At 33.9% G+C, this 21,800-nt stretch overlaps 1 protein-coding gene across 4 annotated transcripts; it reads right to left on the minus strand.

Annotated features, from left to right (window-relative positions):
- Positions 1 to 1,215: 1,215 nt before the first annotated feature.
- Positions 1,216 to 18,966, minus strand: LOC128190541 (uncharacterized). Of its 4 annotated transcripts, XM_052862626.1 has the most exons (8): positions 18,440 to 18,966; positions 16,472 to 16,577; positions 11,654 to 11,755; positions 6,555 to 6,668; positions 3,395 to 3,477; positions 2,968 to 3,091; positions 2,713 to 2,756; positions 1,217 to 2,092 (listed from the first exon to the last, which is right to left on the minus strand). In XM_052862626.1, the coding sequence occupies exons 2-8, from the start codon at positions 16,489 to 16,491 to the stop codon at positions 1,389 to 1,391; spliced, it is 1,191 nt and encodes a 396-aa protein (XP_052718586.1). In that variant the 5' UTR covers positions 16,492 to 16,577; positions 18,440 to 18,966; the 3' UTR covers positions 1,217 to 1,388. The 4 variants fall into 4 exon arrangements, with proteins under 4 accessions (XP_052718584.1, XP_052718586.1, XP_052718585.1 ...); XM_052862624.1 differs by lacking the exons at positions 16,472 to 16,577; positions 18,440 to 18,966 and adding an exon at positions 12,206 to 12,356 and having other exon boundaries at positions 1,216 to 2,092; XM_052862625.1 differs by lacking the exons at positions 16,472 to 16,577; positions 18,440 to 18,966 and adding an exon at positions 12,206 to 12,355 and having other exon boundaries at positions 1,217 to 2,074.
- Between the last annotated feature and the right edge of the window lie 2,834 nt (positions 18,967 to 21,800).

Raw genomic sequence — 21,800 nt, forward strand, 5'->3', positions numbered from 1 at the left:
TGGATTTTTTACCCTTATGAGAAGGATGCCAACTTGATACCAACCTGACATATTTCTGTAGACTCTCAGTAACAAACCCAATAAATTTTGTTCACCAAATAGGTACGCAGTTTTAAGAAATTCAAAGAATGCATTTATAATCATACACAAACTAAGTTTTTTGGTTAAATTGTGAATTGCTTTCGTCAGTAGTAGTATGAACACAAAAATACTCAATGGATGTACATGTATAACTACATGTAGCACCATGATGTACATGTATAACTACATGTAGCACCATGATGTACATGTATAACTACATGTAGCACCAGTTCATTTAGCGTGAATTATTTTGATGATACAACTAGGCTTCAAATAAAAGTTATGTCTTTATAAAATTAATATATTTGACGGGAGAACACGACAATTTTTTTTTAGGAATATCACGTTACTATAGTAACTATCGTCCACTTTAACTGAAACATAAGACTATAGTTTGAAAAACACTACAGCTTGAAAAGACGATTGGCCACACAAGACTATAGTTTGGCTATGGTTAATTGTCTTACTTCATATCGACAACGACAATGAATTATACAGAAATGAATTCATTCCCGATTGTGCTCTATAGTTCTATTTTTGTCATGACGGCCAAGTAATAAGCTCTGAACAAGATGCCAACCTTTGTAATTCAAAGATTTTGGTCCATCGGTCCCCGTCATGGATAGGTCAAAACGAAAACCGAATATGCAAAATTGTATCATTAGTACACAATTGTAAGTAGTTAAGGAAAAACGGTTTCTTTGGTTGATGTTTAAGATACTATCCGTAAACATATTATATAAATAGTGCCTGTTTGGGAGGGTAACAGTTGAAATTGACACCCCGAGAAAACCATTGTCAACCGACGCGAAGCGGAGGTTGACAATGGTTTTCGAGGGGTGTCTATTTCAACTGTTATCCTCCCAAACAGGCACTATTTATTTTGTTATACTGAATGTCTTTTTTAAAAATTTTAAGAAAATTTTACTGTTTTTATATAGGAATAACGTGAATTCTACAGCGAACCGTACGCGCATAATTTTCGCGCATGTAACATTTTTTAATGTTACCCGTTGCCAAGTGCGTTGCTAACGCTGAGGGTAATAGTAAATATTATTAACTGCGTCTTAACCAATCAGATTTCAGTATTTAACATGAAAGTATAACAAAACTAATTGGATACCACAAACAGAATACACTGAGTCTCTCACAACTGAATAATTGTACAACAAGTATGTTTTATTTAAGGCATTCGTACAACTCCACTGAAAATGTCAGAAATGATTATAATGTTATGAAAAATAATTACATTTATAGACCATTAATACGAGTCTTGTCACAGACACATCACTCTAAATATACAGTCTTCATTGTAATTCCTCGTACACTCCATTTTGAAAGAGAGAATTGCTAGTTAAACTTGCTTGGTCTTTTCCTGCAGACCTTGCGATTTCTTTCTCAGAAAGAATGTCGTCTGACATGGGTGATGTCATCAAGTCCGAAGCAGAAATCTTAGCCGAGTCTGGCATATTCTCAGAAATACGAATTTCACAACTTTTGTTTTGGTCCTCAGCCTTCAAAGGCTGTAATAGTTCAATGGACGATGTCTTGTCAGTAGGAAGGTTACTGTCAAATACCTCCTGCGTTAAATCGTCACTTAAAACATCGCCGGATTCGGCTCCGAACGCGGTATCTTTAATTTTTATTGAGTCACTCTCATGGTTTTCCTCAGTGTCAAATAAACGTGTCTGCCCTGTCACTTTCGCTGGTTTGGTTGTGTCTATTTCAACTAAATTCCCCTCTTTTGAACTCCCTGGTTCACTGAATTCTCCGTTGCTATGGACACTGCACTGTGCTGGTTCCCTCCACTCTTTAAGCATTTCTTCGGGAGGGGCTGTTGGGGTTTTCTGATAAATATTGTCCCATGTCCCTCCTTTTATTGCAGGGGTAATGTCACAAATTTCTTCATACTCGGACTCCAGCACAAGTTTCCGTTCCTCTCCGAAATCTCCGATGACGTAATCATTTGGATCGGATCGCTCACCGTGGCAACCTAAACCAACAGGGGATTCTAAAATTTAAGCATGTCATTTTAAAGAAATTAATTTACAGTGTGATTTTTTTTCCTCAAAGAAACATTCATCTATATTTTGAGGAACAGTGAAATCGTCATATTTGTGGAATAAAAAATTACGCGGGCTTTGCGACAAATATTTAATTAAGGAATGTTACATTCAACTAACGCGTTGTTATAAAAAAATTGTTGCAAAACTGGTGTAAGATATACCCTGTCCCAAGATATCCTCGATTCATGTTTTTCTTAATTACTCGATATTTGTAAATACCCCCAGGGTTCAAACGACGTTCTTTCAAAAGTATAAAAAATTTCCAAAATTTCTCCATTGAAACATCCTCTCAGGTTAAGAAATTTGATGTCTACGGGGATTTTGCAATAGAGAAAAAAAGTCAATATTCCTCATTATAAATCTCCGTAAGAAATCATTTTTCGTTTCTGTGAATATTTCCGAGTGAAAAATGATGGGTGAATGAAGTTAACTTAAATATTTTCCCTTTAATCATTTTTAATTGCATTTCTTTCACATGTATGTGTATTTTTAAAATCGGCCAAATGTGCTGCGTAAATATCTTGGGACTGACTATAGCATTGAAGTCAGTTTGTAACTGACATACCTTCAGCATTTTCGTATTCCTTTTTATATGGACAGAAGATGAACCTGTAATAAAATATTGTTAATTACATGTACATCGACACACAAGAGAATAACATTGTTTCATTTTAATTAAGTACTTGAATAGAATGGTATTTGTGTGTTCGAATTATCTATCTTTCTACACATTGCACAAAGAACAACTACAATCGAAATGAAATTCACAAGAATATTTAACTTTTTCATTATAAATTGTCAGTGATTTTAAGGTAGATACCCTGCGTTTTTCTTTCTGCAGACGCTGACCACTATGATGATGATAATTATGATGAAGGCAGCAGAGGCGCACCCAAAGGTGATGGCGAGGAACCTCTCGTCTGACTCGTGGTGCGACTGTCCATCTAAAATACAGGTTCAGTTTTTACGATAAATGCTAGTATGGGTTAATGTGTTGTCTCTGTATAGAATAATTCGTCAGGTACTGCTATACTACGGTTGAATTTGTTCATAGTTATCTGTCCTTCGTTGGTCATTGTCAGTCGTAACATCCGTAACAGATCGCACGGCAGTCGTAACTTAGCATAAACTACTAACGGTGTGTCATGATAACCAATTACTTCTTACAGCAAATATTTTCGTCACAAATTTCTAATACACTGGGTCTAACTTAAGCTTGAAATACCGGTAATCGCTGGAATACTCACCCGTTTTACAGTCTGTATCTCCCGGGCAGCATTCGTACACCAGTTTGTACTGGTGCTGTTGGTGAAGCTCAATGTATGTTATCCTATCGTGTACAAAAAAAGTATATCAAGTAAGTCAATGATCCCATTGTGTACAAAAGTAAATCAAGTAAGTCAGAGATCCCATTGTGTACAAAATTAAATCAAGTAAGTCAATGATCACATTGTGTACAAAAAAATATATCAGTAAGTGTATGATCCCATCGTGTACAATAGTACATATAGAAAGTCAATGATCCCATTGTGTACAAAATTAATATCAGTAAGTCAGTGATCCCATTGTGTACAAGAAGTATATCAGTAAGTTAATTTTCCTGTTGTGTACAAAAAGTATATCAGTAAGTTAATGTTCCTATTGTGTACAAAAGGTAACAGTAAGTTAATGATCCCATTGTGTACAAAAAGTATGTCAGTAAGTTAATGATCCCATTGTGTAAAAAAGTATATCAGTAAGTTAATGATCCCATTGTGTACAAAAAGTATATCAAGTAAGTCAATTATCCCATCTTGTATTAAAAGTATATCAGTAAGTCAATGATCCCAGCGTGTACAAAAAGTATATCAAGCAAGTAATTCATCATAGATTGTGCTAAGTTTATATAAAATCAACAACCATGGCGTGACTGCAACCCTAGCAGATGAAATTCGATAAAAATTTGAGAATAGTAATATGAGTATTTGATGAAAAATTGAAAAATGGCAATTAGAAGTTTCATTTTTCTTGCTCAAGTCAACCGTTCAACCTGATGTTTTTATATATTACGTGTATATATTTTTTTGAAAAGATAGTCTGAATAAATAAATATTGCAAAACATAATTGTTTGGGCTAATGCAAACGTTACCAGGGAATGCTTTCTTGTTTCGATGAAACCATTAAAATAGATGCAGTGGAAAATGAATAATGATCCCTGTGGTATTTGTTCCATCGAATTGGTATTTTTCATAGATAGAGAGACTGAACCTAACCATGCGTGAACAACCTTTATTGGTAGTCGAAGCACGTTACTTAGATTAATTAAATTAGCGTGTTCTGTATATTGTGGAGTAACCGTGAATGCTGATACAACCGGAACTGAAATGGCATTGTATTTTATTCATTCTCTCTACTGATAGGGAAAATGCACATCTTTCCCTTGAGAGAAACTGTACAAATATTCAGCAATTCCATTATAAACTTCTGCTAGAATCCTATGAGGAAAAAAGGAGAATAATTTTTTTTTATTCTATCTGTTGACTGTTCCTATTGATTTTATTCGGCTGCTGTTATGAAGGGGATGGACGGAAGGGAGATATCAGAAATAAGACGGGATACTGAGGATAAAGATGGCGATGATTTCCTTTCCTATATCTCCGTCTAGTCGTCATCTGTCTTGAAGCAAAAGCCCAGCTACCGACTTCTTACAGATCGCTCTGATTAAAATGGCAATTTATTCGGCCAAAACTTCCATAACGGGACATAAAATTTGTACAGCTTACGATAAATAGCCCTCCCTTTATTGGACTTTGTTCTTGATTAATGACCTCAAACGTTTCCACATGACAAATTAAAAGACATTTAGGTAGAGATTTCTGATAACGGCTCCCTACTCAGTAGCCTTTGTCGCTATGAAATTGATGTACTATTACGAGAATTCCAAACACTTCTTTGGCATAGGGCAAGAAATTCAGGGGCATATTGTTTGGATTTCTGGAGAAAAAAGGATCTTGATTCCTCGCTAATGGAATCAATTGGTTTTTGCCATAATAGGGCGATAAAATAAAATAGGCACTTTTATCCTGCAATGGTAAATATGGACCATCAACATCCCGCACTGTTTGTTTCTTCCAAATGTTATTTGATGCAAAGGGCTATGAGTCTTCAATGTTTCAGAGGTTGTTTGCTTGATGTTTTATAAGAGGGATTCAAAGCATATAAAACAAGTACTTCAAAGAAATATCCAAACATCAGCAGGGGTTTAATTTGAAATTGCATAAAAACTCAAATCCTGTTTTCCCAAGCTTTATATCCATTTTATAAATATAGGAGAATACCCGTCATTAAAGTAATCAATTTCAACATCGTTCAGATTTTTAACAATGGTAGCACTATGGTTGTCTTCCACTTTTAAATTGATTTAGTACTTTGCTTACAATAAGCCCGATGTCGCATAACGAAGTGTACATGGAGGTACTTCATGGGAGATGCATTTATAACACTTTGGGCTATGGTGCTAATGAAATGAAACTACAATTTTTCTATTCAAAAATTGAGAGATTTAAAAGTAAAGGTTCCATATCAAGGTATAAAGAATGGCCCGATTGGGAAGAGACTTCTGTTGGCGTTATACCTTGATATGAGTATAAATGTTTTCTATGTACTATATGTGGCGGAATGACGAAGAATTAGGCAATTGAAAGGTTCTTGATTTTAGTGTTCATCAGATAGCTTTACTAACATTTGCTGTTGAAAGCTGATCTGATTCTATTATTTCTATTATTATAGTACAAGGGAATAAGGTACATCATGATAAGATATGCTCCAAGAACGAAAATAGAGTTCTTTAATTTTCCTTTCCGTAATGAGGATTTTCATCAAGGAGGATCCATTGACTTCTAATGTTGTCTGGGCACAATCAAGCCATTTAAAACTGACAAGAGCAGAACTTAATTATTTTAAACCTCCATTTTCTTATCAAAATTACCAAAAGGTGCACATTCTGAGATCCCCCCTACATACTTGAGAGTTGCAACTAAGAGCATATCCTGCTGTGACAACAATGAATTCGAACTATTCTTAATTCATGAAATTTTCGATCGTGAGTCTCTTTTGTATTACATTTCAATCACTTGATTCACCGATTGGTTTTACGAAACGAGAGCCCCATATAGCACTTGCCATGTGCTCACGTGTCATACTCCACGTGTCATACCCCACGTGCTAGTATTAATTCGGGAATGAGGTATGTAAATACCAAACATTTTGGATTTTTTATATGTGAATATAGAATTAAAATTCATTTTTATTTCTTCGTCTATGTATACAAAACCTATATGTTGTAATTTTTGAAATAACACTCCCTAGTTTATTGAAAAACCCACATTTCGACAAACACGTGCAAAGTGTCAATTTTCTCCACTTACTGGTACTTGGTTCCACAGTCGTCACGTGTGACCCAGGTCCAGGCGCGGTCCCAGTTCGAACATTTGGCGGGAATACGTCTGGTCTGTGGTACCTTGGTGGTCACGCCCTCCACCCTGAAAGAAAAAAAAATCTCTAATCAGTTTACCACAGACATCCGCAGACAACTGTATTTTAGAAGGTTGTGAAAATTGCAGTTAAACTGCTGATGATATTCCTAAAAATAATTAAAGAACTGTATTATAGTCTGTACATTTCATTAGAAAATGGAGATTTAAATCCCTTTAAATCTCTGAGAGAGAGAGAGAGAGAGAGAGAGAGAGAGAGAGAGAGAGAGAGAGAGAGAGAGAGAGAGAGAGAATCAAGTACAACAAATAACAGACAGACAAAATAACCAAACACATGTAAATAATTCACTAAAACTAGAATAAAACAAACAAAAGCGAATCACAATACCCTTCGATTTCTAATTCAAAGCACAATAGGTTTATTTAAAATGACAATAATATTCTAATCATTATTATCAAATGCACTTGGACAACATAAAATTCAAATTGTTTATATTCCAGATCATGTTGCTGGGCGAAAAGACTAACAGTCATTTGTTTCAAGAAACATGGGAATACTGTTTTGTGTGAAAAATCATTTCATTTTCAGGACTCATTCTTGCAGGAAATTAAAATCCTCTGACGGAGAAAATCAATCTTTTTAATCATCGTAAATCAGTATGAAATCTGTATGGCTTTGGAATGATATTATTTCGTGACATATGAAAAGATGACAATTTTTTCATCCTTGTCATTTTCAGTAACATTAATCAACACAATCCCCAGACATTCCCGGATACTCATGATGTAAGCAACGCTATCTGAAGCTTTCACGGAACATTTCAAGTCTTTTTTCCAGTATCCATGAACTAAAATTTAATTAATTCTTTTTTACAGCATAAATGCATCTTTACTTTAAAAATATCGCTGTGTAAGTTACGGTTTAATAAGATCATCAAAGGTCGTCATAAAACTTCAAGAAATATTGCATGATTATATATATATATAAATACTTGTTACAATTTCGTCTGCTTCCTCATAAGATAGTTTTCCTATCTGTCATTCTCTGAACATAAAGCTGAAATTCTGGTTTAAAAAATCCCAAACATCTGAGAGGGGTTTTTATTTATCTGAGAAAGAAATTTTTAAAGATTGGGGCGCAATATATCCAATTTTCGTGAATCATTTTTCTTTTAGGGTTTCGATTTTCCAGATCACTGGAGAACTAATTTTCCTGGATCAAATGATCGCCAAGATTATGCATAATTCGCAGATCTTTGACAATCGCATCAGACTCATCACAACAACTCTAGTGATCTGAGCTAACTTCATATCTATTAAATTATTCCAGCATGTTAAAACCATCAGAGATTTTCCATGCCAGTTTTGATGATGGATTAGAAAAATGCTATGAAGTCGCGTGAATGTTCGTTTAATCAAATTGGCCTTGCTCTTTAAGGGGGTTTACGCTGCCTTAAGGTTGACCGCTTCCTCAACACACTGCCGTTTAGTAGAAGTGATTAAATCAGTGCCCATGTCCGTATCCTGTTATGCTGGAAAAACATCATCTTAATCGAAGCATTAGCTCCATGATTTGCCAGATAATCTACTGGGGTGTGTGTCCAACACAAAATTTAAAACTAATACTGTAAAAGCTGGCTTATAAGGAAGTCTTGTAAATTGAGGACTTGAATTTTATATAACTTTGTATCCATGTAGGAAAGCATTAATTAAAATGGGGGGAGTGGTTGTTGTTAAACAAAAAGATGGTTCAGATAGTAATATTACAGATGTTAAAAATGAACGTGCTTATTTTTTATTAAAGTTTTTTTTTTGTCAGCAGGAAATATGAAACTGCGATGAACGACAGGCAAGAGTTTTCTTTAATCCTATTAACTGAACATTATTTCACACATCTATGACTGTCACATGTAATTGTACCCTCTGATATATTACCCAGATTCATGCTCGAATATTGATTAAATACAAATTCTAGCATGTTGTCTCCAGTACTAGAATAATTTTTTAAACCGATGTCTCTTCCAGAAATCATGTATTTTCTATGAATTTAAGAACCTGCAAGCATGTTCACTAGTATAATCTTTCCTTTCCTGATAGAACAGTCGTCCTTAGAGTTCTAAAGATATGACATATAGGATAAAAAGTTGGAAAAACCAACATAGAAAAATCTTCAGATGTAGCACTACGGTATCTTAGAAACATCTGAAGTTAGGAAATCTATTTTACTTAGAGATATGTTTTTCTTCACATTTATATCTACATTACATATGTAAAATTTGGAAGACATTTGCAACGCGAAAAAAAATCCCTATCCTCTGACACAGAAAAATATCCATTTACACGATGGCACCAGTAGTATATCTCATTTTAGTGTATATTTGTCTCAAGCCACGGTCCGGAATCCGCATTTATCTCATGCAGATGGGAGAGGATCGTACATAGTGGCGTGTTTTGCGACGATGATATTCGTGCATCTTTTTAATTAATAATTATTAAGGGAACAGAACTTGCAAATGTTATCTGGTGTGGTACTGAAATTTTTTTTATTTTATCGCCAATTTAGTTAATTTCATTTGAAAATTGATGTTTTAGTCTTTTGATATCTACATCTTTTGGATGTTTAAGAAGTTATGAAATTAAGCACTGTATTATTTTTGCAATTTAACTCTGGTCTAAAGAGCGTGTGTGAATAAGATTGTCGATATCTATTGTTTTGATTTGAAATTTTATGAACATCTTATTTAAAATTGTCCAATGACGTAGTCAAATAAAAAAAATTAAAAAAAAATATTTTTAAAGTGTATGTACTTGTTTATTTCCCTAAAACGTTCCAATGATGTTTGAAAAAATGAAATGTCTAATGTACATGGATTTTTGGTCATCAATATTCAAACTTATTAAAAAAAAATTTATTTTACTCAAAAATATCATTACAAAAATATTAAGCAAAAACCCACTCAGATTAGGAAAATCGTTGGAGTTCGATCTAAAATTGACTCTAGACTATCTTAAAGTTCTGGTAAGCATATATACCAATTCGTGTCAATATGTCTTAAGTATTGAGCTTATTAATAGCGATATATAGTGGTAAATATGCATAGCTAAGACAGTAGACTATCTTAAAGTTCTGGTAGGGATATACCAATTCATGTCAATATGTCTTTAGTATTGAGTTATTAATAGCGATATAGTGGTAAATATATGCATAGCTGAGGCTGTAGGCTATCTAATGTTCTGGTTGGTATATACCAATTCATGTCAATATGTCTTAAGTACTGAGCTTATTAATAGCGATATAGTGTTAAATATATGCATAGCTGAGAATAGGTTTTTTAAAAGAAATGTTAATCATGTTTGTATCGCATTTTTAATACATAAGATACCGGACATCACTTACAGGATGTATTTAAGGAATAATTTCATGTAGTTGATTTAGTCTATGTAACGGAACAAATATACCCGTTTAATTCTTGTTTTCAGAGAAGGGAAAAACCTATATCCACGAATTTCTGTAGCAAACTATCGGACAAATAAAGGTTCATTACACTCTAAGCAACCAAGCCGAAATACATCTTGGTCTGAATAATGAATGGATAAAAAGAATATCAGAATTTAGACAATGGTCCCCAAGAGACAACTAAACAGTTTCATGCTTTTAGCTTGCTTGAGTAGCCGGTAATTGAAAATGACAGAATAACAACTTAAAGAGCCTTAACGTTTTTAGCGAGGTTGCACATGACTATAACTCGCCAGCGTTGGATTATGAGGGAACTCTCCCCAGGGACCTTTAAAAGATTTACTACGGTAGACAAGGAAATAACTTGGGTGATGTTTTCACATTTCTGTTTTCATTACTTAAATGGAATATTAGGGCATTTTTTCATTGCTTTTTGCATGTTTCTTTTTGTCACTCCCAGAGATCTAGAGGAAATTTGTCAATTTGGGTTTTGTGTGGAATATGATAGGAAAGATCTTTTCAGTTACACTTTCGCTATTTCAGTATTTTTTTCAATCTCTGGATTGCAAAGAACGATATTGATTTCCAATATTCAATTACTGACTTGTTGCCATCCTTTTGAAAAAATACAGTAATAACAATTCAAAAGCAGCAGTTCAACAAAAAAAAAAAGGAAAAAAATCAGTCGCCATCATCAATGTATGAATTATGCATGTTGCTCCTGCATTAGCATTCATTGCTAAAAGCTTTCTAAGGATTACGATTTTTTAGATTAACAAATTACTTTTCTACTTTTTCAATCCTTTTGACGACTTGGTTAGAAGAAAAATTTACATAATGAAAAATATGTCTGCGCTTTATATTCTTTTAATGCAAATTACATGATGCTGGGATTCATACTTTTATTTATCTAAAAGTCCGAGACTGGGTTATTTGTATTTGCTTATCTTCCAATTATTTTGATTCTTTGATGGGCTAACGGATAAAAACAATGTAGCAATATCAAAATTAAAATCTACTTTCTTTTTAATTTTTGAATTGTCTGTCATATTGAACAAATAATAAATATTTTTTCTACATACTCCTTTTTGTTTTGTTTTATCACACGTGCTTGTTTTCTGTATTTATCTGTGTATTAATATGTATATGTGCTCGTTAGTGTACCTCATGTACTTATGGTCTGGTTTGGAATAAACAATATTTTGATTCTAAGGTTTTTGAAAAACTGTCCGAAAAAAAAAAGAAAAATCGGCCAGTACATTTCTTAGAATATCATATCTGATAAAATCTCATTCTTATTTTTAAGTATATGTATATGTACAAAACAATATAAAAATAGTGACAAAAAATTATTGAGCAAGAGACATTTTAGAATATTTTTCCTCTTTGTTTTAAATCTTTAAATACACCCCCCTTTCTATTATTCTGAAGAACGTTAAGCCTCGTCGTTTGCATGAGGACATAAAGTACTGTTTGTCTAAACTGTAATCCCCAGACCAAAGTTTTAAGAATAACATAGATACACGGAATAAAACCTTATACTTAATATCTTGCTTTTAAAAAGTCAGTAATTCACCTCTTTGTACACATTTTTTGGTCTGCAGAGGAAGGCGGCACGGCGATGAATAAGATACAGAGCAGAGACAGGGAGGAGGAGAAGGCCCACGTCATCCCGATCCTGAAAGATAAGTCAATGTATATATCAAAAGAACTCTGTTCAGCTCAATGCTAGATAAAAGGATGATTGTAAATTTTAACTATCACGATGATTTAAAAAAACCCAATACGATAATACTGGTATACTAGTATGAGAGAGAGAGAGAGAGAGAGAGAGAGAGAGAGAGAGAGAGCGAGCTGTCTGAGAAAATGTTTGCTTTAAATACAGGATACAATTCCTTTTTATATTGTTTAGTTTGTTCGGTTAATTTATAAATTGACGACTTGCTCAATTTTGTCGATTAAAACATTTTTTACGTTACGTTGAAACGTTTAAATAAAAAATAAATACTTTTTAACTTCTCGAGGTGTACTTTTCATCCATATCATTTTGAAATCAATCAGTATTGTATACGCTGATTAGAATATTTCATTTAGAAAACACTTAAGAATTTTAACAAAAATTATTTACCTTCCAAGTTTCACGGTATACATACTTTCCGCTATTGAATTTTTCAACTGTAATTTTGCTGGCAAAAACATTAATTTTTAAAGACAAAAATTACGCATCAGTAATATCATGGAACTTATCTAAACCGACGCGGCACGCAACGCTCTATATATAAGAGCATTAATGATTGAACGTTTTAAAGAACATAAAAATCGCGCGTGCGTTTTCCCTCGTGATTTAGGAACCACAGATACATTTCTCACAGCAGGTTGCGAAGAACCCTGTTGCAAAACTCTTAAGTGCAGGAGACAAAATAGAAGAAAATCTCATTAAAAACGGGGAATCTACCTTAAACCCTATCCCGTTTTTCGCATCAACCGTTAGGAGCCATCGATTCACTATAGTAGTTGAGGGTGTCGATGCGTACTTTGATGTTCAATGTGTTAAGAAATTGGTCAGTGATCTCGTGGGACGTTAGTCCAAAAATCAGACATGGTTTGATATGGAATGGTTGTCGATCTCGCCGTGCATAATTTACTATTTTCGATATGATCACTAAGTGACTATATTTTACAAAGAAGTAAAATAGCCACTGCTTATCCATTCATACCTTTGATATATATCTTGCAATATACTTATAACTGAATTGACGGTAATTACTAGCATTCCTTCTTTGCCAGCTCATATCCCAATTTACAGAGGAAGGGTTCAAACTACAGGACATTTGATTGAACGGGCTGATTATTAAAAATTACACACTGCATAAAAATCTTGTATATCTTCAGAGAAAATTCCAAAACATCAATTAACAACTTTGCATAAGCTTAAAACTTGATGATTTTGTAAAACTTCATCTCTTGCATCGATCCTTTGATACTGAGATTGTTTGTCAAAGACTACTTATTGAATATTTTTTCCATTAAAATTTTCCAAGCCTATAACAATGGGGAATATTAAGCGAGAAGAGTTTCGGATTTTAATTATTCCACAGCAATCCGTCAAATAAACGCCATATGAATTGTTCACATTCTCATGTTTCAAAAATCTTTATTAGCGCTGTATTACTGAAATATTCCAGACACTTGTTAATTATCAGCTGCGATTCGAGGTTTAAACATTGGAAACCGATACCTTTTATTGACTAAATCTTTCGTAGGTTGTTTGAAGTAGAATCTTAAAAATAAATAAAGTATTCTTCAAGTTATAGGCGTTATATAAAATGGCAAATATTCATAAACTCTTGCGTTTGATTACAATATACGTGAACTTGTGAACAAATAGAAATACTAGTGATTGACTAGTTGCGGGTCTGACACTAAAATCCTTTTCCTTGTGCATTTTACTGTTTGTAAATGTGTTACATTTAAAAGTTTAAAATCAAAAGATTATTAAAGGTAGTTTATAAATCTTTGATTTTAAATTTTGATTGTAACAAATGTATCATTATAACAATACAGGAGGGGTTGTTTGGTTGGAATAAATGATTCTGAACAAAAGAACAATTCGGGTAAATATTAAGAAAGTCTATTGCATATGATTGTGTAGACACACTTGGTTTAAGACAAAACTTTGATTTTTATAAATTCTGCTTGAGAGAGAGAGAGAGAGAGAGAGAGAGAGAGAGAGAGAGAGAGAGAGAGAGAGAGAGAGGCTTCATTTATCGGCTGATTTAATGTCCAAGACCGTAGGTGTCTTTGTGAGTTGCGTGCAGGCGTGCCCGGAGTACCATTCTCTCGCAGGGTACTTAAATATTTGATAGAGAAGCATTAGATAAAGAACACATGGTAATCAACGGTTGAGAGTGTGTATGATCTGTTCATACATTATTGATGCACCCATGGGATACAAGTTTGGAGGGTTTTAAAGATAAAGATTTTGGCTTCCGCTATTTGCATACGTAATTCATCTTCAGAAACTGGAGATACCGAGGTTTCCTTTTTTGCAAAGATAAAAGACGCGTGTAGTAAACAATAGATTTGTATTTTATGGTGGGTTATGATAGAATGTTAATGGATGAGGAACGTTTAGAAGCTTGCAAAGATTTCGTCTTGTTTCAATTTTAGCAGGTTTAGTTGGATTTGAGAAACAAAGATACATGTATATTCTAGTTCGTCTGACAACAAACAGGCTGATGACATGATTTTTCATGGATTAATCTAATCAAATATTGTCCAAAAGAATTGAAATGCAAATTATTTTTCTACTGCAATTACACAAACTGATAAACCGTGTCAACTTTAAAAGACAGGGCCATGAAAACCCACGAGTCAGATCGGCTTCAATTTGTGTTTCACTGGCTATAAATCAATAAGATCAAGCAATTGATGTCACTTTGATTTGACAAACAAGATCTTCTTCTCGCCTTCTTATTGATTAACAAGGATCTAAGCTGTCCGATCGACAAAAGTAACGCGCGTACATTTTCACTAACGAATTCTTAATTGACATGATTAGAGACGATCGGAAACCACGTTGCTTTGCGAAGTAGGAGACGAAATGGAATAAGTGCACAGCGCACGGCAGAAAAGTTCACCAAATAATTGCTTTCCATAACACAGGAAAACTTTATTTGCTAATCCTCCAAGAAACGCGAAGTATTAATCCCAAGGATAAAAGCAAGATTATTTTTTCTCAATCGTTTCTGATGCTAGTGAACATAAGGTAGGAGTTTGAGAATCTGTTCATGTGTTGGATCTTGAGTCTGTCATACGAATGTGACAAAGCATTGCCTCGTGTTATAAGATTATAGCAACTGCGTGCACAATAAGAACGGAATCACGCCTTCTGGTGACAATGAATTCCGAGATCACTAATATTCGCTGATCCTCTGATCACGGATATCTCGCAAAAAAAAATCACGTTTGAATTTAAAATGGTCGAAAATATTAGCGTACTTTTTATTATATGATTGCAAAATTACAAATTCCACAAATACATATGTACTTTTATGAATTAAAGAAATACGACGTAGAGACACGTTAAAACGTTCATTCTTTATGCACAGCTAATGCACGTGAGAGTATTTACTGAGTAAGTTAATTAGTACATGTAATGACAAAGAATACATACAAAGATGTAATTACGAAGTCCTGCCTGTAACTATTTTCAAAGTACATTTTCAAAATAGTTTTTTTACTGAAAAGAATTTTTTTTTATCTGACAAGGTGTTAGCTTTTTCTCAAAGTTTTCGGGGCAGCTTATAAATAACATCGCACCATTTTCCCTGTGTCTGAGAGTGTTCCATCCGCCGTACTGATTAAAGATTTTAATTATCAGAGTGATTAGTTAAAACTTTTTTTTTCTTGCGCACGAGAGAGCGATGCTAATGAAAATACGGGTCTTTCACCATACTTAGGTTTGAAGAAATGAAATAGACTGTACTTCATTATTGGTAAAAGACCGAATAGAGAACTTCGATTGCTTAATAAGAAATCCGTCTAATGACGATCCCAGGCTTGAGCTGTAATCAGAGGAAGTTAGCAAAATAAAGTGAAAACTCAGTGGTTATTATTTGACATATTTTGAAGGAGGAAGAGCATAATAATATTGAATTTCTTGCAAAAATCAGAGGTCATAATCTGTCCTATAATATAATTGAACCATGAAGTAATATATATTGAGAAGATTTTCTTCGAAAGTAAAAGAATTGGCCGGTTCACTGTTGCCTTTTTTTTTGTGCTTCATCGAGGAATTGCAGTTCATAGGTTCTAGGTAGGCGCTCTATAAACATTGCACTGTACGTTCCACAATGTTTGTTTAGTTAAAACTGTCACATTGTGTCTTGAGGCAAACGTTAAAATCGAAATCGCAACAAAGCTATGCACAGTTTCATCAATCCTACTTTTGAATTGTATTGCTAATCAGGTGAGGTGTTTACCATATATTAATCACACCGTTCTGACACGTGAAATCGAGAAAAACCGGATCGCATCCAGTGAAATGGTGGAACATTTGTGTTTTAAAAGTGTGAAGCAATCGTTTTTTATTTTCTTTCGTGTGCACAATCGACAAATCCCAGCGGATATTTAATTGAATTATTCAATAAATGCAAAACTCCGAACGAAGTCTCATGCCCCCCGGCCTCACGTAATCACTGCAGAAACATTTCTACAAATTAACAAAGCTATTTAATGGTTAAAATGCATTTGAGAGTTTGAAATACGCTCATCCGCTTCTTTTCAATAAAACACAATCCAGGAAAGAAAGTGAAACATTCATCGATGTACTAATTTATTTAAATTTCCACCATAAATTGTGATTTTAAGAAGATAAGTCTCTTTACTGCACCTTCTAGGGAGCAGAGGCATTGAATGACGTCACGATCCAAGGCAGACGACAGAAAGGGACTTCGGAGGCCATTAGCAGATTTGCGCGGTCATGTGCATAAAATAATCTACAATGACACAAATTAACGGATATGTTTTCATTTGCAGTTGCATATGACGGATTTACGATGTTTTCGATAATTATCGGAAACTATCGGTAGTGTCTAATTAGTAAACCGAAAGTTAGCAGCTCAAAAACGTATCTTAATTTCTAGTAGCCAATTGGTAAGATCAATATGTGGCAAATTATGTATTTCTCCTCTAACATGGTAAAAACTAATCGTTAACACCATATAGTTCGAATAATTGTCACCTGCAGATTAATAAGCCAGGGTCAGTTTGAAAACATGAACGGTTTCTATATCTGCACATGTATGAGAGAGTGCATGTGTTGAATTCCATAGTTTATAAAATGAAATAAATACGTATTGAATAGCACCCAAGGCCTCTTGATCAATGCATTGTTTTCAGATTAGGCGTCTTTTGTTGTTTATCTATGGATTATTTGCGAGGAAAATCGGAAAAATGAATCTTTAATGAACGTCACCAAAACCTTTTCAAGAGCGTCTACAGTGAATATGAAAATGGTTCAACTAGCGCAGACACAAAAGAAATCGTTGTCAGCAGACCTTTTTTTATTTAAATTTTAAAGTTTTCGAATTTCATAATTATTTGTTGCTTTGCAAACTGAAAACATAAGGTTAACTTTTATCAAACCTATTTAGTCAATGTACTATATGGTCAGGCAAACGGATTTGAAATGATTGTATACAAATGAACAAACAAAATTGGCCCATCACCTATTACATTACCATATGATATGAACTCATCGTCTGCGTTCATGAGGTCCCTCGGAGAGTCTCCCATAATCGCAATTAGAAGCAAAAATTCAAAATTGCATATCATAACTTTTATTTTATTCAAAATAACTCCCAATAATCTGGATAAGCAGCTAATTTTCGGTGACAACTAGATTTCCCTTTCCCAAAGGACTTGCATTCTCCACGATTTCCCCAACAGCTAATTTCGTTTTATGTCCCCAAGTGTACGCAAAGCTTCGCCTTTGGAGCTCTATAATTCGTGTAAACTTTCTATCCAGACAATTCGTAGTCCAAGACAGCGACGTTTCTGTACGTTGTCAGAAATTTCTAATTTTACCTCGAGGGATGAATTCACTTAATGCTATCCGTGGAACACAACCCAGAAACAATAAATGTACAGTTTCCAAATGAGACTCCCCAGACATCCAACAAAGCATGTCTAACATCGCCCCAAAACAAGTCTCATCATTACCTTTAACTAATGTGACTATTCCATGTTTCTATCAGTTCCATGTATCAATTATAAAGTAGGCAGAGTATGCTCATTGCTTAAGGATACGTTTTTTCTGACCTCTTAGAAGAGCATAATAAATTCTTCCCGTCTAGCTAGAAGCCTAACCAGTCCTGGTTTGGCGATTTGTTATTTCGATTCCATTAGGGAAAGATCTCTTAATGGTAAGTCTTAAAAGCTATGGCGATGTTGTAGATGCTTAAACAGTTAACTATAGGCAAAAATAGTTTTCGATCTGTCCTTTTTCTTGCTATTAGCTAAAGTATCATCCGAAAGAAAAGTAGTCGGAAATACGGCTATTATAGATGTCCTGTGTTGGTGAAAGTGCATTTTACAGAAGTATGCATGGTTTTGGTCGTTTTATTTTTTTCTTTGTTCAGTTTGTTTCTTACAGGTATTTAATGTTCTTATTTTTATTATTCCTATTAATCTTAATGGTCCTAAAATACTATCATTGAACTTCTGTACGAGTCCAACCTCCTTTAAAATTTACCACAGGTATAGTTGGTGAAGTTCTTGCATTATTTTTATTAACTATATTGAATATTTAAAAGAGGAAAAAAAATATTTGTTTTGAATTAAATGCAAATTGTCTTACCTGTTATGATTTCCTAACTGTTAACTGTTTTCCAAATCCCAACAAATATCAGCGTCCTCCTTCGATATAAAGCAGCAATGTAATGGAACCACATTCAGCGCTAAATGGTTTTCAATATCGGAAAGCTTCTCTCGGACGCAGATCAATATTGATCTTCATTTTGCTTTAATATCCAGAGTTTGTTCTATAATTCAATCACCAGGGCTGTTCTAAGTGTCCTCCGAGCTTTGCATTTAACCACTACCATAATCCCGTCCCTGCTGATATTAAGACATATCACTGCGCATGTGCATACCATAAGAGACTGCTGGAGTCCTTTTGCCGCGCTCTAAATGGTTGTTAAATTCTCAAATTTTATTTTCAGGGTAAAAGATTACTTTGTTTTTCGGGGATCGAAGATTGATTGGATTATATAGAAATCATTAGCGGTATGCGTGTTTCTAACTGTACGGTATTAGCGTTTAATTTCCGCTGACGATCGTATCCATTTTGACGTGCGACTGCGACCATGCCATCTCAACATCCTCTTATTCAATTAATCGCATTAGAATCCCAGCAGTGGCAGCAAAAGCAAATCCTGTCATTAGTGGTGGGGATAGGAACCTAAAAGCTCCGGGTAGAGAGAGAGAGAGAGAGAGAGAGAGAGAGAGAGAGAGAGAGAGAGAGAGAGAGAGAGAGAGAGAGAGAGAGAGAGTGTTAATTATAAAGAATAGATGCCCGGTATTAGGGTTATAAATCTTGGTTTTATCTTGCCTACTTTGTGCTATGACAAATGAGTAATTACTACACTGATTATTTGTATTTTTCATTTTCGTCATACGAGTTGTGATAAAAGCCAAAAGTCAATAGTTTTCAAGCGATATCATGACTTCGGAAGCTGAACCATGCATAAATTGGGATAAGAGGGGTATCTCTTATCCCACTCATAAAAATGAATACGCCCGAGCATCAGAAAATTCAGATTTATTATTTTCTATCAGTGCATTGCCTGGAAAATTAAAAAAAGTAAATTGTCAAGAACAAAAGCTTTGATAACACAACGGGGGCTCTTTAAAAAAATCGATGCCGACTGTCTTCGTTGAAATGATACGGCGAAGCCTTAGACAAGAGTTGATTTTGCCTCTCTAATTTGAAAAAGAAATAAATCAAACCACCATATTTATCTGTCAAAGTTTTAAATATTAGCCCAGTATCATTTTTCTTTCACCCTTTAGTTGTGCGTGTTAATTATTTGCCGCGTCTCCAGCGGAAAAACATCGATATTAATTAAAACTAAACAAACAAACTCATATAAATTGGTTATATTAAGTTCGTGTCGTAAATATCCGGAATATAGACCTATTTAAACAGTTCTATGCATAAAAATATAATGACAAACGAGAGTGTATTTGATCACAGTCCCATAACACTAGCATACACAAATAAGCTTTTTTCCTTGCTATTTTTTATATTCCTCATAAGGCTAATTTGCAGTGGAAACAGACAGGGAGAAAAAACGTCTATATTGGGATATTAACTCAATTACCATGACAAGAAATCTATACAATATATATCATTATAAAAACAATGCAGCATATATAGACTTCGTCAAAAAAACAATGGTGTGCTCTTTATACACGTTTTTATTTGCGATATTTAACGTGAGAAATTCATAAAAATAAATTAATTGAGTGAAATAACATAGTGGAAATATGTACGTAGAGTAATGTCCAAGTCTGACCCGAATTTTTTTGCCTGTCGATTTTGTTTGTCAGTCAGTACCTTTTAGATGTTTTAATCACTCATATTATATTTCTACGAAAGACGAATAGGGCCACATGAAAATATTTTTGTCCCGTAATTACGAGAAATGACCTCATTATTATAAGAAAAGATCTCCTTACAGCTGTATTACAAATTAATTATCTCGTTATTACGAGAAAAGATCTTGTTATTACGAGAGAAAAAATCTCGTTATTACGAGAAAAGACCTCGTAATTACGTGAAAATATCTCGTTATTACGAGAAAGGATCTCTTTATAACGAGAAAAGATCTATATATAAAATGGTGCGTTTCTGGAAAGACCCCCAAGTCGATTGTTTCACTCTTTCAGTATTTATTTTTTCTTTCCATTTACGTTATTTCAATTTTGATTATTTTTTTTTTAAGAACTACGATCATAGTTTATAACTTAAGTAATTTCTACATAAAATGATCGGATTTGACATTTTATCTTATATGAATAAGTGGAAAGAACTTTATGTAATTTTACTTTTCAACATATATTACAAATAGTCCTAGTCATATTATAAAAAACACAAATCTATTTGTACATGTAAAAGATGACTATATAGTTTCAATCATGGATATATATACAGGATTTACCCCGGATTGTGTTTTATATTCTCATACACAACCTATATAGAAAATATTTGATTTTGTATCTTAACATTTTGGAGTTTGAAAACAAATTCTCCATCATATTCATAAATTGGTTAATTAATTTATTAATTTATCTGCCTTCCTCCTTCTAAAATGTCTTACAATTATTTAATGAATTTCTTATGTTCACCCATTTTAAGAGAGAGAGAGAGAGAGAGAGAGAGAGAGAGAGAGAGAGAGAGAGAGAGAGAAAGAGAGAGAGAGAGATTAGATTTGAACAAAAAAAGCACCATTTAATATAGATCTTTTCTCGTAATAACGAGATCTTTACTCGTATTTACGAGATATTTTTTTTTTCATTATGACGAGATCATTTCTCGTTATTACGAGATTTTTTCTCATAATAACGAGATAATTAACTCGTAATAACGAAATCTGTACGAGATAAAATATTTTTACGTGACCCAATTTCCAATTATTCTCACAAACCGTAGTCTTGCATACCATGCATAACACCAACTTTGAATAATGCGCGACGCTCAAGTCTTCGTGTACCAAATACATGTAGAAATGATATTAAAGGACTGTTTGATAGCGATATATAGTCTCGCAAATTCCGCAAAATTTCCTTGCACGCGAATAATATTTGGTTGATAGTATGCACATGTAAATTGGTCATTTAAATTCTGACGAGACAAAAGTCCTGACTAATGTAAAGAGAGCTTTTGGAATCGACTCTTGCATTCTAAACTAAAGGTCAATATTTAGCAATAAAATTAAATCAAATGTACTTTAGCAAAAGAAGCTATACTTTTTCCCCCATCAAGACAAAACTAAATTTATATTTTATCACTCGGGAAGAGAAATACAGATAAGACAGCCCCTTGACAGTCGATGATAAACAGACATAAATAATCAATTGCTATTGCCCCATCACATCTTTTATGTGCGAATTCTTGGACTCCGAACGACACCGAGGGAAATGCAAACTAATGAAAA

This window comes from Crassostrea angulata, chromosome 6 (genome assembly GCF_025612915.1).
Source record: "Crassostrea angulata isolate pt1a10 chromosome 6, ASM2561291v2, whole genome shotgun sequence".
Lineage (NCBI taxonomy): Eukaryota > Metazoa > Mollusca > Bivalvia > Ostreida > Ostreidae > Magallana > Magallana angulata.